At 38.6% G+C, this 16,042-nt stretch overlaps 1 protein-coding gene across 3 annotated transcripts; it reads left to right on the top strand.

The window, feature by feature from the left end:
- Window positions 1-48: 48 nt before the first annotated feature.
- Window positions 49-16,021, top strand: LOC105489966 (mitochondrial ribosomal protein L47). 3 transcript variants are annotated; one of them, XM_011755138.3, is made up of 7 exons: window positions 49-244; window positions 1,964-2,109; window positions 2,969-3,029; window positions 5,995-6,091; window positions 10,898-11,028; window positions 12,095-12,190; window positions 15,796-16,021. In XM_011755138.3, exons 1-7 carry the CDS (start codon window positions 147-149, stop codon window positions 15,917-15,919), a joined length of 753 nt encoding a protein of 250 aa, XP_011753440.1. In that variant the 5' UTR covers window positions 49-146; the 3' UTR covers window positions 15,920-16,021. The 3 variants fall into 3 exon arrangements, with proteins under 3 accessions (XP_011753440.1, XP_011753441.1, XP_011753442.1); XM_011755139.3 differs by lacking the exon at window positions 49-244 and adding an exon at window positions 253-368; XM_011755140.3 differs by lacking the exon at window positions 49-244 and adding an exon at window positions 338-465.
- Window positions 16,022-16,042: the final 21 nt, after the last annotated feature.

Here is a 16,042-nt window from a genome sequence, read left to right as displayed (position 1 = left end):
GAGAGAGCCAATTTACCAATGAGGACAAAGGCAGGAAGTGGCCATCTTAAGTGAGGGCAAGTTTCTAGTCCCTTCACGGCCGGCTTGAGACGCCGGAAGTAACGCCATCGTTGGCGGAAACGCGGTTTGCCTAGTTATGCGAAAACATGGCTGCGGCAGGTTTGGCCCTTCTTTGTAGGAGAGTCTCAGCTGCCCTGAAAGCTTCCAGGTCGTTAATAACTCCTCAGGTCCCTGCCTGCACAGGGTAAGTGATGTGTAAAGTAGGTTTGCCCACCTCTCCAACTCTGGATCTTCTTTGGTTGCGGAGATGCCGAGAACAGTTCAAGAATGGAAAGGCCGCCTGGATGGCAGAGCAGGAGCCCACTTTGGTGAGGAGTGAGTGACCTTGGAGAAGTCGCCCACCTCCGACATTTCTATTTCTTCCTCATTTTGTTGCTGCCCGCTGCGGACAAGACAGTATATGGGGTTTGTAGATGTCCAGAATTTGTTCAAGTAAATAAACCTATAAGTACAGAAGCATCCTATTGGGCTGGGTGAGGTGGGAAAAGCTTTACCTAAGATGTTTTTGTTATGATACTCAAGTCTGTGTCAAGTTTGGATGGTTTAAAAAAGAAGAGGTGTTTGTATTTACAGAATGTGTTACAATGAAAGTAACTGGTAACTTCGTAACTTCTTTAATTTTTTTTTTTTTTGGTTCTGGATCCAGTGAAGGATCATTTATTACATTGGTTGCCCTGACTCTTTAGTCTCTAATCCGGAACAATTTCTTTTTTTCTCTGTCTTAATGTTGTTGACATTTTGATGAGATTAGCTTTTTAAGAATCTCTCTTCTTTTGGATTTTTCTGATTGTTTCCTCATGATTAGATTTAGGCTAAATATTTTTGGTAGGGATACAACACTTGTGATAAACTTCATTATTTAGTTTCAGATCATCTCAGGTCATTATTTTTTAAAAACAGGAATTTTGAATTACTGCATAATAATTTATCCAGATGCACAATAATTTTTGAACCATTCTCAGCTGCACATTTACATAATTAAAAACTTGATATCCTATATAGTGCTTTGATAAACATCTTAATTTACAAATTCCCATCTATGATAATTTCTTCAGTTGAAATTTCTAGATGTAGAATTACTGAGTTAAAGGAGGAAGTATTTGAGGCTCCTGATACATGTTGCAGAATTGTGGGGCTTTTTTTGTTTTTGTTTTTTGAGACAGGGACTGACTCTGTCGCCCAGGCTGGAGTGCAATGGTGTGATCTCAGCTCACTGAAACCCTCTGTCTCCCAGGCTCAAACCATCCTCCCACCTCAACCTCCCGAGTAGTTGTAACTATAAGACACGTGCCACCACTCCTGGCTAATTTTTGTATTTTTGTTAAAAGACGAGGTTTTGCCATCTTGCCCAGGCTGCTCTTGAGCTCCTGGACTCAAAGTGATCCTCCCACCTCGGCCTCCCAAATTTCTGGGATAACAGGTGTGAGCCACCGTGCCCAGCCCACATGTTGCAAAATTGACTGCTCTTTTTACCTGTGCTTGCACCCATTAGCAATGTAAGAAGGACCCAAAAATGTTACCTTAAAATATAATTGTGTTAATGTGTTACCTCTGAAATTATAAGGTAGCAGCTTCTATAATGCAATATTGAAAATACTTTCTAAAGCATTTTCAACATTTATTGTGACCAAGCATGGTGGCTCATGCTTGTAATCCCAGCACTTCGGGAGGCCAAGGTAGGAAGATCACTTGAGTCCAGGAGTTCGAGACCAGCCTGGACAACATAGTGAGACCAAGTCTCTAAATAAGAAAAAAAAAAAAAATTAATTCTTGTGCAGAAACCCTGAGTAGCTTTTTAAAACATTATAGATGACAAAATGATTATATTTATTATGATAATGTTTGCTGCTTATAAAATCCAAATATTATAAAACTTTACTTGTTTATATGTGTTCAATTGCAGGTTTTTTCTTGGTTTGTTGCCTAAGAGTACACCAAATGTGACATCCTTTCACCAATATAGATTACTTCATACCACATTGTCAAGAAAAGGACTAGAAGAATTTTTTGATGACCCAAAAAACTGGGGGCAAGAAAAAGTAAAATCTGGTGAGATACTTGGATTTGTCAACATTAAATATATTTATGGAACCTCCCCCCATCATTCTAGGATTATTTATCCAGTTTAGGAATTATTTAGATGTTTCCTTTTTCAGTTTTCTTTGAGACTGTCTACTAGAGAAAATTAAAAGAACCATATAATAGTAGAGTTAATTGTTCCTTGGCAGATGGGCAAGATGGTTAGAAAAGGAATAGGTTGAAATTATTAACTAAAGTAAGGTTTAGGGCTTATTTTAGATTTTATTTTTTAATGATAATTAGAAGTTTATTTATTTATTTAGAGATGGAGTTTTGCTCTTTTTGCCCAGGCTGGGGTGCAGTGGCACAACCTTGGCTCACTGCAGCCTCTGCCTCTCAGATTCCAGTGATTCTCCTGCCTTGGCATCCCAAGTAGCTGGGATTACAGGCATGTGCCACCATGCCCAGCTAATTTTGTATTTTTAGTAGAGATAGGGTTTCGCCATCTTGGTTAGGCTGGTCTTGAACTCCCGACCTCAGGTGATCCCCACCATCTTGGCCTCCCAAAGTGCTGGGAATACAGGTTTGAGCCACTGCCCCCGGCCAAAAAGTTAACTTATAATGACATAAAGTATTTTGTCATTAGGGTGTGAAAATACATTCTGTACTAATGCTAACATTTTTTGAATGCTATTGCCAATCATGTTAATGTTATTTTCATATGTTACCTAATTTATCCCTAATTACACATTATGTTATATACTGTAAAAAAGCTATTATATAGTTTACAGATAAGGAAAGAGGTTTAGACAGGTTTAGAGAGCTTAAATAATTTGCCAAAGGGCACATGGCTAGAAATATTATTTCATGTTATGTATTATTTTAATAGGAGCAGCATGGACCTGTCAGCAACTAAGGAACAAAAGTAATGAAGATTTACACAAACTTTGGTAAGTATAGTAAGTACATTAATATCTAGACATTTGAAGCAGTTATAATATAACAATGAGGTAAAAACTAAATCTGATATAGGAAATTGAGTAAAGTGATTTGTTTTGTAGTACTATGGATGATAAATCTGATATTTAAGATCATGAAAGATTTTATATGACAGAGGTTAGGTTATGACAAATGTCACAGTTCTCAAGTGGTCGGGAATTCAGAAATTTTACTGTGATTTACATTGGTCCTACTAACACCTTTATACTAGCAATTTCAGTCAATTAATAAAATGAAACGGGGAACAGTTGGTTGCTTTTGTTTTTTTCTTTGAGACAAGGTCTCGCTCTGTTGCCCTGGCTGGAGTGCAGTGGTGCAGTCATGGCTTACTGCAGCCTTGACCTCCTGGGCTCAAGCGATCCCCCACCTCGGCCTCCTGAGTACCTGGGAGCACAGGTATGCATCACCACACCCAGCTAATTTTTTTGCATTTTGTGGTGAGGGAGTTTCCCTATGTTGCCCAGGCTGGTCTCACTGGGGCTCAAGTGATCCTCCCACCTCGGCCTCCCAACATCCTGGGATTACAGGCGTGAGCCACTGTGCCCAGCCATTGGTTATATTTAGAACTCTCTCCTTTTTATTATGTTTTCATGATCTGTAATCTTTAGCGTATTTGCTTTGGAAGGGCATGTTGGAGGGTGCATTTAATTGGGAATATAGGTAGATTTTTCTGGCGGGCTCTGATGAATTAGAGAGGGTTGAGAAGATTTAAGACAGGATTGCATTTTTAATGTACTATATGTAGGCCAAAGATATGTTTTGTTTGGACCATAATTGTTTTTTAAATTGGGAAGTTTCACACAGAAAATATTATTTCTGTCGGCTCCTGAATAACGAGACCTGTGATTTGGCAACACTGGCCCTGCATTCCTACGTGGCAACAACTTGGCTGGTCTGTGGAGCAACTGCCCCTCCTAGATGGAGCAGGGACACACCACTTCTTAGGCACCCTGTGGTTCTTTCACTGTGTCTACTTCCTTCATAATTGTTATCTGCCTAAGAACTCTAGTAGACATTTACTTTTTTTTATTTTCTTTTTTTGAGACACAGTCTCGCTCTGTCACCCAGGCTGGAATGCAGTGGTGTGATCTTGGCTCACTGCAACCTCCACCTCCGAGGTTCAAGCAATTCTCGTGCCTCAGCCTCTGAAGTAGCTGGGATTACAGGCTCACGCCGCCATGCCCAGCTAAATTTTTGTATTTTTAGTAGAGACGGGGTTTCACCATGTTGGCTAGGCTGGTCTTGAATTCCTGGCCTCAAGTGATCCGCCTCTCTTGGCCTCCCAAAGTGCTGGGATTATATACAGGCATGAGCCACCGTGCATGGCCAGCATTTATGTTTTTTCCCCTGATGTAAAGCATTGTTTATCTTTCTTGACAAATTAAAGAATTGTAAGGTATTTATAAAAACCACTGATACTATGTTTATTCATTATAGAAAAATAAGTTGTTTTAAAGCACTATTAGTTACCATGGGTTATCGGTGAAAGGATAGTTAAGGCTATTTCAACATTCATCATGGCTGCAACCAACCAAAGTTTTGCCATTTCTCTTTTTTGTTTTTGTTTTTGTTTTTTTGAGACAAAGTCTCACTTTGTCGCCCAGGTTGGAGTGCAATGGCGTGATCTCAGCCCACTGCAACATCTGCCTTCTAGGTTCTCGTGCCTCAGCCTCCTGAGTAGCTGGGATTACAGGCGCACACCACCACACCCAGCTAATTTTTGTATTTTAGTAACACGGGGTTTCACCATGTTGGCCAGGCTGGTCTCAAACTCCTGACTTCAAGCGATCCACCCACCTCAGCCTCTGAAAGTGCTGGGATTACAGGTGTGAGCCGCTGTACTCGGCCCTAACTCTTATTCTCAAATAGATGTATTCAGAAAATCTGTCTTCACTTTAGCTCTGCTGCTTCAGTACCTTTGATTATGTTTGCTGTGCTCTCCCTTCTATGATAAACTGCATCTCCTCTATGAATCTTTCCCTGGTCATCTTAGCTAGAAAAGATGTTTCTCATCTCCCCCACTTAATTCTTCTGGTACTTATTGCCTGTCCCACTTATTATCCCACATACATTACAGTTTCAGAAGCAGCATGGTGGAGTTAAAATAGAATGGATTTTGTACACAGAGATCAGGGATTTGAATCTTGAATTACCTGTATGACCCAGAATACCTTACTTCTCTCAGCCTTAGCTTCTTTGTTTAGTAAGTGGAAATAATGCCAACCTCAGAAGGCGGTTGTGAAAACTAGATGAAATTAGTGTATATAAAATGGTTAACACATTGTCTGGCATATAGTAGGTACTCAACAAATGTTATTTATCTTCCATCTGCCTTCTCTACTCTCCACTCAGAATGTAAGGACTATATTTTATGCCTCTTTGTAACTATCTTTGCACTTAATACATGTGGCAGATGAAAAGTTTATTGAACAAATGGATAAGCAAAGATAGTTATGTATATAGGATTATTCTTTGTAATCATATTCTATATATTGAGATTTCTAGTATGACTTTTTTTTTTTTTTGAGACAAGATCTCACTTTATCCCCAGGCTGGAGTATAGTAGTGCGATCTTAGCCCACTGTAGCCTTGAATTCCCAGGCTCAAGCAATCCTCCTGTCTCAGTCTCCCAAACAGCTGGGGCTACAGGTGTGTGCCACCATGCCCGGCTATGTATATTTTTTATTTTTTTGTAGAGATGGGGTCTTGCTGTGTTGCCCAGGCTGGTCTTGAATTCCTGAGGTCAAGCAATCCTCCCACCTCAACTTCCCAAAGTGCTGAGATTACAGGTGTGAGCCACAGCACCTCGCCCATAAGTGACTTTCAAGTACAGACAATTAATTTTGATGTCAGAAATCACAACTTTATTAACATAACCACAGAATAGCATCACAAGGTTTGTGTTCTTTTGTTTAGGTATGTCTTACTGAAAGAAAGAAACATGCTTTTAACCCTAGAGCAGGAGGCCAAGCGGCAGAGATTGCCAATGCCAAGTCCAGAGCGGTTAGATAAGGTAAGAATTGGGGGAGGCTGGAGACTGGTATACACGATTACAGCTAAAAGGAGTTTAGCTATGTGGTTCTTGTATTTGTTGTCAAATAGATTTTTTTTTCTTATTTGTTTGAGTTTTAGTAAATGTGAGTAGTGCAACCATCATAGCTCATTTGGAAACATTTCCATCCCCCCTAAAAGAAATCTGATACTCATCTGCAGTCATTCCTCATTTCTACCTGCAAGGTTTTTTTTTTTTTTTTTTTTTTTTGGTGGGGGCGTGGGGGGCAGGAGGGTCTCACTCTGTCACCCATGCTGGAGTGCAGTGGTGTGATATCTTAGCTCACTGCAACCTCCACCTCCCAGGATCAAGCGATTCTCTTGCCTCAGCCTCCCAAGTTGTTGGGATTACAGGCACGTACCACCATGCCAAGCTAATTTTTGTATTTTTGGTATAAATGGGGTTTCACCATGTTGCCAGGCTGGTCTCAAACTCTTGACCTCAAGTGATCTACTCACCTCGGCCTCCCAAACCTACCTGCAACTTCTAACATAAATGTGGACAACTGTTTTTATTTGAGTAGATACCTAGGAGTAAAATTACTGGCTTATATGGTAAATCTATGTTTAGCATTTTTAAGAAACTGCCAAACTGTTTTCTAAGTAGCTATACCACTTTACATTCCTAGTTCTGGTTTAACCATTTCATTAATAACTAGATCAGTTTTTTACTGCTTTTTAAAATACTGTGGTAAAAATCACATAACATAAAATTTACTATCTTGACCATTTTTAAGTGTAATAGTCAGTAGTGTTTAATAGATTTACAATGAAAGGTTGGTTACTTTTTTTTTTTTTTGAGACAGAGTTTCGCTCTTGTTGCCCAGCCTGGAGTGCGATAGCATGATCTCGGCTCGCTGCAACTTCCGCCTCCCATGTTCAAGCAATTCTCCTGCCTCAGCCTCCCAAGTAGCTGAGACCCCAGGCACACACCACCACGACTAGCTAATTTTTTGTATTTTTAGTAGAGACGAGGTTTCACCATGTTGGCCGGGCTGGTCTTGAACACCTGACCTCGTGATCTGCCTGTCTCGGCCTCCCAAAGTGCTGGGATTACAGGTATAAGCCATCGTGCCCAGCCAAAGACTTATGTTTTTATTTAGATTTATGTTTTTACTCGATTGCTTTCAAGATCAACCCTTTATTGATTTTTTTCTGTGGCATAGTAAGTAGTGAGAACAGAATTCAGTTTTTGTAATAGCATTAGTGCTGCTAGCTAACCTTAGCTACTTTAGTTTCCTTTCCTCACGCCAGTTGCAGCCATTGTTACCACACTGCCTTTAAGATGGAAGGACAACAATACCTGGAGAAAATCAAAGAGGAAAAAAATGAAACCTCATTGATTTGCCCTAATTATGGAGAAGGTTATTCTGATGTAGTTAAAGTTGAGTTATATAACATTTTTTTCTTTTATCTTTATTTTGACATAATATTAGACTCACAGAAAAATTACAAGAATAGTAGAAGGAATTCTCATATACCCTTTACCCCGATTCCTCTGTTTTACTGCATTTACCTTATCCTTCTATTCATCCATCACTCCTCCATACACATTATTTTTTCTCAAATGTTTGAGAGTAAGTTGTACACGTGACATCCCTTTATCTATAAAAACTTCATAAAATCCAGGATATTCCCTTATATAACCACTGTGTAATTTTCAAAATCAGGAAATTAACATTGATACAATTCTATTAGCTGTAATCTACAGATCTTATTCAGAGTTTATCAGTTATCCCAAGTGTCCTTTATGGCAAAAGAAAATTCTGCATCATGAATTTTCATGTGTCTCTTTACTCTAATCTGGAGACTATCTCCTTTAATCTTTCATTGTGTTTCCTGACATTGAACTTTTTTAAAACGATAGGGCCTGGGAGGTTGAGGCTGCAGTGAGCCCCGACTGCACCACCAAACTCTAGCTTCAGTGACCGAGCAAGACCCTGTCTCAATAAATAAAAAACTGAAAGTGCATTGACAAGGATGTTTTATAAAGAACACATTATTTGATGAAAAAGCTTTTGTTATAATGGTGCTGTTATAGAACTTCAACAGTGGATTATCTGCTTTAAATATATATTTCAGAGGTGAACTTCAGCCCAGTAGGTCATATGTACTGCACTTTCTCAATCAGTAGAACCCAAAATAATAGAAGTTTACTCCAGAGAAGCTGAAAGTGACCGTAATTTTTTCAAACTTCAAATATATCTGGTGTTTCCAGTGTTTTGTGACATACTACTAGGAAACTTTATTAAGCAAAAATGTAAAAAAATTTCTCAATATAAGATAGAAACCAAAGATTTGGAACTATTTTAAGGAAAACAGAAAAGAAGAATTATAACTGGGATATAATTCTTATCACTGGGCTGATCTGAGTTGATACCCAGTTCAAGCATATTACAGACAAATTTTACTTACAGAATAATAGAAAAATTAAGGGAGAAATTGTATAATTCTGGCACAATAGCTATGATTGTAACTAAAGTATTAACTATCCATCTGAGATAAAAAAAAAACCCTCACTATATGTGCTTCTCTTCAGAGTATTAGTACCTATTTATCACACAAATAAATGATATTATGTTACTTCCCTTGTGTTTGAAATACAGAAACAAGGCACATGATAAAAGATTGATTATAATTTTGCAAGTGTATCTTTTTGTCTCTTTTTAAAAAATGTGTTTCAAGGGCTACTCTGTAATATTAATTCTTGGCTGTAAAGAGAAGTGTATACTCTTACCCTGGAACACAGTCCTATTAATTTTATATTCTCTCAACTGACACTTTTGGCACTAAGAAACTTACAGAAAAGATGGGCTCTTTGAGGTTGACTTGTTTACAGTAAGGTATATCTAAATAATACTTCTGATTTTCCTTCACATTTCTTGGCATGAACTTCTGAATGTTAATTCTGTGGACTTGGTAGCCATTTTCTTTCTATCTTTGTGAGCTAACACTGGATTTCAGCCGAAAGCCTCAAGTCTTACCCTTGCTTAGGCAAACTGTTAGTGTAGTTAATCAACAACCAGATTTACTAAAAATTTCTAAAGATTAGCGAATTTTATATAAAGCCCTTATCAGTGTGGTCCCTTTACCCTCCTGAGTTTGCTTGTCTTCAAAATAGAATTTGTCTTAGTCATCTTTTCTTTTTCAGGGATTTTGTAGAAAATAAAATAGTTAAGAGGAAGGCATGTGAATTCAGCTACTGTAAGCCATTTAGTGAAGTTGAGGATAGCAGAAGTGCTGAGTGTGAACCGAGCAGGTTATGGGCCGGGTGCGATGGCTCACGTCTGTAATCCCAGCACTTTGGGAGGCCAAGGCAAACAGATCACTTGAGCCAGGGAGTTTGAGACCAGTCTGGGCTACATGGCAAAACCCTGTCTCTACCAAAAACATACAAAAATCATTCGGGTGTGATAGTGCATGCCTGTAGTGCCAGCTACTTGGGAGGCTGAGGTGGGAGGACTGCTTGAGCCTAGGAGGCAGAGGTTGCAGTGAGCCAAGATCATGCCACTGCACTCCAGCCCGGGTGACAGAGCTAGACCCTGTCTCAAAAAACAAAAATGAAACAGATTATGAAATAATTTATCTAAATTTGTGGCTTTCACATCTTTTTCAGATCTCATAGCTACCTGGGAGATTATAATCTGTGCTTTTTTTGAGGATTCTTATGAGAAACAAATGTGCTTATGCAGTATTTGATATCTCTTGTGATGCTTAAGGGACATACATAACACATAAAATGGCTCTCAGTATGTATTTAGAACTATGAAAAAGTTTGGCCCATCTCACATTACAATCCCCAACATATGAATATTTATGTATAAACAAATATAAGGCCGGGTATGGTGGCTTATGCCTGTAATCCCAGCACTTTGGGAGGCCAAGGTGGGCAGGTCACCTGGGGCCAGGAGTTCGAGACCAGCCTGGCCAATATGGTGAAATCCCGTCTCTACTAAAAATACAAAAAATTAGCCGGGCTTGGTGGCAGGTGCCTGTAATCCCAGCTGCTCAGGAGGCTGAGGCGGGAGAATCACTTGAACCTGGAAGGTGGAGGTTGCAGTGAGCTAAGATAAGTGAGCCGAGATCACACCACTGCACTCCAGCCTGATTGACAGAGCAAGACTCTGTCTCAAAAAAAAAAAAAAAAATATATATATATATATATATATAAAAACTCTGCCAATGTATACATTATAAAACAATAGAAATCTTAAAGAGGTAAAATTAAATAGAAGTTTAATAGTATCATCTTGCATCTTGATAAATCTTTGGAGATTCTTATCTAGATGGACTGCTATTCCTTTCCCTGTAGTAGCAACAGCTACCAAGCAGGCTGCAATATCTGTGTCTGCATGTCAGGGACACAATGATTAGTTGAGACCAGAACATGTCTTTTTTAATATAATGAAAATAGCAAATTGTTGTCACTTCTTATTAGCTCATTGAGTTTTGAAATAACATGAATCAAATTGGGTCTCCAAAAAGAATCTATATAAGTGTATCTCACTCCAAACAGAACTAATATGTGGAAATAGATTTGTAGTTAAATAAAACTATAAACTTTTTTAAAAACATAGAAAGTGGTAATCTAGACACCCATGTAGACATACTTGTGCCAAAAAGATTTTTAGGAAATACTTAACAGAGTGGTTCTTTGGTATAAATATTCATCGTAAGTTTTCTGTAGCGGAGTGTTTATACATTCTCTTTTTTTTGGAATTTTGTAGTAGGTGATTGTTGAAATTGTATCTTTCTGTTCTCCTTTCAGGTAGTAGATTCCATGGATGCATTAGATAAAGTTGTCCAGGAAAGAGAAGATGCCCTAAGGCTTCTTCAGACTGGCCAAGAAAGAGCCAGACCTGGTGCTTGGAGAAGAGACATCTTTGGAAGAATCATCTGGTAGGTAGTTACGCTGTGGCTCTTCTAAGATGAGAGTGGAAATCCATGCCTCATTCCCCTGCCCAATATCTTTAAAAAAAAAAAAAACTTGCACCGTATGAGATATATTAGTGATATGTCTAATAAAAGAAGAGGCCCCACACTCCTTTGCACTTTAACGAAGGGGGATATGAATGAAGGTAGCTTTATCTGGTAAAACCAGCCCAGACATCCCATTCCCATGATTCAGTTACCTATAAGTCTTTATTGTAGTGGTTCGTAGTCTTACATGAATCACAAGGCCTTTTGAGACTTTGATGAAAGTTATGGATCGTTTCCTCAGAAGAATGTACATGCACACGTATCATTTCAGAAGGTATAAAATCCACGAAGCTAACTTCAGGACACACACCTGCCCTCTTTGCCCATTGAGAACCTGGAACTATTTTTTTTAAAGTCTCAGGGAATGTCACATGAACCAGTTTCAGTTTGCTCCCGTTGCCATCAGGATAAACCCTAGGACAAGTTATGGAATAGTTTATTTAAAAAAAAAAAAAAAGAGAGAAAAATAGTTTATTTTTTATACCTCCTTGTTTCTCCTACATTCATATCCCAGAGTCTTGTCGGCCTTTGGGAAAGGATCTGATAATCAGCATTCATGCTGAGGTGTAAGTAACTAAGAAGACCTGGTGTAAATAAACCTCATTCGGTGGGAAGGCTGTTCAACCCAAAGGTAAATAAACTTCCGCTCAGAAGGAGGTTTATTTATCTTTGGGCTGAACAACCAAGATGAAGCATCATTAGACTTTTAAATGTAGGCAGAATGGGGAAGGCATTTTGGTTAGAGACCTTCCCTGTACTCTTGACATTATACCACTTAACTCATAGCTCATTTGGTAGGTTCTTTCAATGGAGTTTAAGTCCAACACAGAAAAGAGAGAAATTGCCAAAACATCTCACTAAAAACGTTTATCTGTTTTATTTTCTACTAATTTGTATTTGGACTAACCCATTTGAGGTAAATTAGGAAAGTGAAAATGTATTAAATGTTTTCTTTAAGGCAAATAACTTTTTGCTTTATTGGCAGGCACAAGTTCAAGCAGTGGGTTATACCTTGGCACCTAAATAAAAGATACAATAGGAAACGATTCTTTGCCATGCCTTATGTGGACCATTTTCTCAGGTGAGCACAAGTACTCTTAATAAAACATACTATCTTTATACCAGATGACATAAAGAAAGTCATAAAGACATAAAGAAATATGACATAAAGACATAAAGAAAGCTTTCTTTAAATTTTAATTTCTGTTATTACATAAGTATTTTTAAAAATAGAAAAGTCAGGCCGGGTGTGGTGGCTCACACCTGTAATCCCAGCATTTTGGGAGGCCAAGGTGGGTGGATCACGAGGTCAGGCGATCGAGACCATCCCAGCTAACACAGTGAAACCCCGTCTCTACTAAATATACAAAAAATTAGCCGGGCATGATGGTGGACACCTGTACTCCAGCTACTCAGGAGGCTGAGGCAGGAGAATGGTGTGAAGCCAGGAGGCAGAACTTGCAGGGAGCAGAGATCGTGCCACTGCACTCCAGCCTAGGTGACAGAGTGAAACTCCGTCTCAAAAAAAAAAGAAAGAAAAACAGGAAAGTCAGGTTAAAAAGAAAATTGAAGTCACATATAAGCTCACTATCAGAAATAGCCATAGTCAGCCAAGCACGCTGGCTCACACCTGTAATCCCAGCACTTTGGGAGGCCATGGCAGGCGGATCAGTTGAGGTCAGGAGTTTGAGACCAGCCTGGCCAACATGACGAAACCCTGTCTCTACTAAAAATACAAAAATTAGCCGGCCGTGGTAGCATGCACCTGTAATCTCAGCTACTTAGGAGGCTGAGGCATGAGAATTGATCGAACCTAGGAGGTGGAGGTTGCAGTGAGCTGAGATTGCACCACTGCACTCCAGCCCGGGTGACAGAGTGAGATTTCGTCTCAAAAAACAGAAAAAAAAAAAAAAAAGAAATAGCCACTGTTAACATTATAATATGTATCCTTTGAAAAGTTTTATTGCCTTTCTATTCTTGTATCTATATGTAAATGGAAGAATTTCTCCTCTTGTTAAAATGAAGGTCCAAATAATTCAGTTGCATACAGTGTGAGTTCATGTTATTCGAAGGCTGTTGAAAAGAAAATGGGGCTAGAAAGAGAAGTCTGTTGTATTATATGTAAACTCATGTTGTCCTGCAGAATGTTGGTCTCCAAATATTTCCTTTAGCACATTTTTCCTGCATTAGGTTTATCATTGAATAGGGAGAACATAGGGCTTCTGTTATGATAGAGGAGCGCGTGTTCCCATGAACCACTCGCTGATAACTATACAAACTTAAGATTTTTTTTTTAAAGAGCTATTTTAAAACACTTGGGCCATATCCAAAAGGAGACAAAGCCAGAGGATAGAGTTTAATCCCCAAAACTGCAATTAGAAGGGAAAAGTATTGCAAGTTAATGGTTTCCTGGGCCAAGGGTGCTACTCAATTCCCATTGCTGTGGCTCCAGAGAGAGGGCAGAGGAACCAAAAGGCTCCTGGCTAAGGGTGCTAGAAGTCAGAATTCAAGGCTGGGAAGGCAGCTAGAAAATTAAAAGGGAAATCGTAGCAGCACAAGAACCACAGCTTTTAACAACTCTCTTGAATAATACATTCTGCTTTTAGCAAGTTCCTCAAAAACTGATTCTCTCCCGCCCCCCACCACGAAAGATTTTCATACCAAAACAAACTTTTAAAAACAATTTAAACAGGAATGGAATGTATCTTTAAGCTTGGCTTTAAAGTGTTTAGTGTACCTTAGAATCACATTTAAAATTACTTATCTTCCCTACTGAACCAGCTACCTCTCCTCATTTCATGTGTAGTACATCCAGTCTGCATGGCACTAAACCATCAGTCGTCTTTTTCATCACCATTGCTGTATATTTAATCAGTCCTTGATTTAATTCTTGCTGCAGAATGTCTCCAGGATCTGTCTTTTCTTCTCCCATTGTCTTTGCCCTAGTGCAGTCTCTGTCTTTATCAAATTTAATTACCGCACATCCTCTTGACTGCAGTCCAATCAAGTATTGCTTCCTGGCTAATTTTCCTCAAGACTTTTTTTTTTTTTTTTTTTTTAATCACATCAGGGCTGTTCAGAAACATACAGCAGCTTCTTATCTACAGGATCAAATCTTAAACTCTTTTCCTCCCAGCATTCCTACAAGTCTTAGCTACCTACCCTTCATCGAAGTCAGAATTCTTGCCTTGTTTCCTAAATATTCCTTGCTCATTTTCCACTGTTGCTTCTTCTGTGGCGAAAGCTTTTAAATCTTTGCTATTCACATTTAAGACCTAGTTGAGATGCTAAGCAACTGAAGAAATCTGAGTCTGAGATTTCTCCAAGCCCAGTGTTGTGCTGTTTGATCCTTTTGTCCCTTAGTCATACAGGGTGGTTATAAATCACTTTTTTTTTTTTTTTTTTTGAGATGGAGTCTTGCTCTGTTGCCAGGCTGGAGTGCAGTGGTGTGATCTTAGCTTACTGCAACCTCTGCCTCCCAGGTTCTAGCGATTCTCCTGCTGCAGCCTCCCGAGTAGCTGGGACTACAGGTGCATGCCACCACGCCCAGCTAATTTTTGTAATCTTAGTAGAGACAGGGTTTCACCCTGTTGGCCAGGATGGTCTCGATCTCTTGACCTCGTGATTCTCTTGCCTTGGCTCCCAAAGTGGTGGAATTACAGACATGAGCCACTGCACCTGGCCATAACTTTTAAAATAATGTATGAGAATGTATCAATCCTGTATCACTTTTACAGGTTTTATACACATTCTGATTTTGTTTTTGAAAGTACCTTTTTTAGCCTCACCTTCAGAATTTGGCATCATCATCTTAATATTCTTAAGAATAGCAAACCTTTATTCCTTCAGATGGGTCTTTGTTTTTGTAAATGGTCAAAATTTAGTTGGAGCAAAGACTGATGAATAGAATGGGTAATCTCATTTTGACTATAGCCTTTATACTTTTCCTATATATGTGCATATTTTTTACTTCACCCAATTTTCTATGACCTCTCCCACAGCACTGGCATATTGTATTCAGCCTTTTTTCCCCCAAAAAACTCATTTGTAGTAACTTTATTGCTGTATTTTATATAAGCTTATTTCTATTATCAATATCCTGTAATATATCAATTTAAATGGAGGTTTGGTATCCAAGCATTTTTTTTCATTTTCAATTTTTACAACTCCCAAGTTGACCCTACAGGTCAAGTAATTTATGTTGTAATTTATGCAGCACATGTGTCATGCCCTGGGATACTGATGTGTGGGAACAAACTCATTTAAGGAATAGTAAGCCTAGCCAGAGCCTAAGAATTTATTTTTGACATCATGAGATATATCCTGAGACTTGTGGGAATTCCCTACTTTCAAATAGTACTCACTCTAGCTTATCATTTCCCTTATACACAGAGTAAAACCCTGCTAAGAGATGATGCTTATTAAGTCCCAGTTTGTTACAGGTTCGTAAGATCGGGACATTCTTTCTAGTCAAGAAACAGGGATAGTTGGTATAGGGTTTCAGATGCTCTTGACTTGTATAGGTTTACAGTGATTACTATTCAAGTTTAATAATATATATAATACACCAAATACAGAGACTGGCATGTTTGAAGCTTTGATGTAATTGATTTATGCATATTTTGATAGTATTGAATAACAAGGAAATATTTTTGTATAAATTGCTTTATGCTTTTTTTATTCTAGACTGGAACGTGAGAAACGAGCCCGCATCAAAGCACGGAAGGAAAATTTAGAGAGAAAGAAAGCAAAAATTCTTCTAAAAAAGTTTCCACATCTTGCTGAAGCGCAGAAGTCAAGTCTTGTCTAAGATGTCTGAACTCTTAAATTTACCATTTTGTTTTTCTTGAATAGTCTGTGTACAAGAGTAAATATGTTAAGTGGTTTATAAAGAAATTCTGTTTTTAGTCAAGTGACTTTAATCAGTTGTTCT

This window comes from Macaca nemestrina, chromosome 2, assembly GCF_043159975.1.
Source record: "Macaca nemestrina isolate mMacNem1 chromosome 2, mMacNem.hap1, whole genome shotgun sequence".
Taxonomy (NCBI): Eukaryota; Metazoa; Chordata; class Mammalia; order Primates; family Cercopithecidae; genus Macaca; species Macaca nemestrina.
This window is presented reverse-complemented; position numbering and strand designations above follow the sequence as displayed.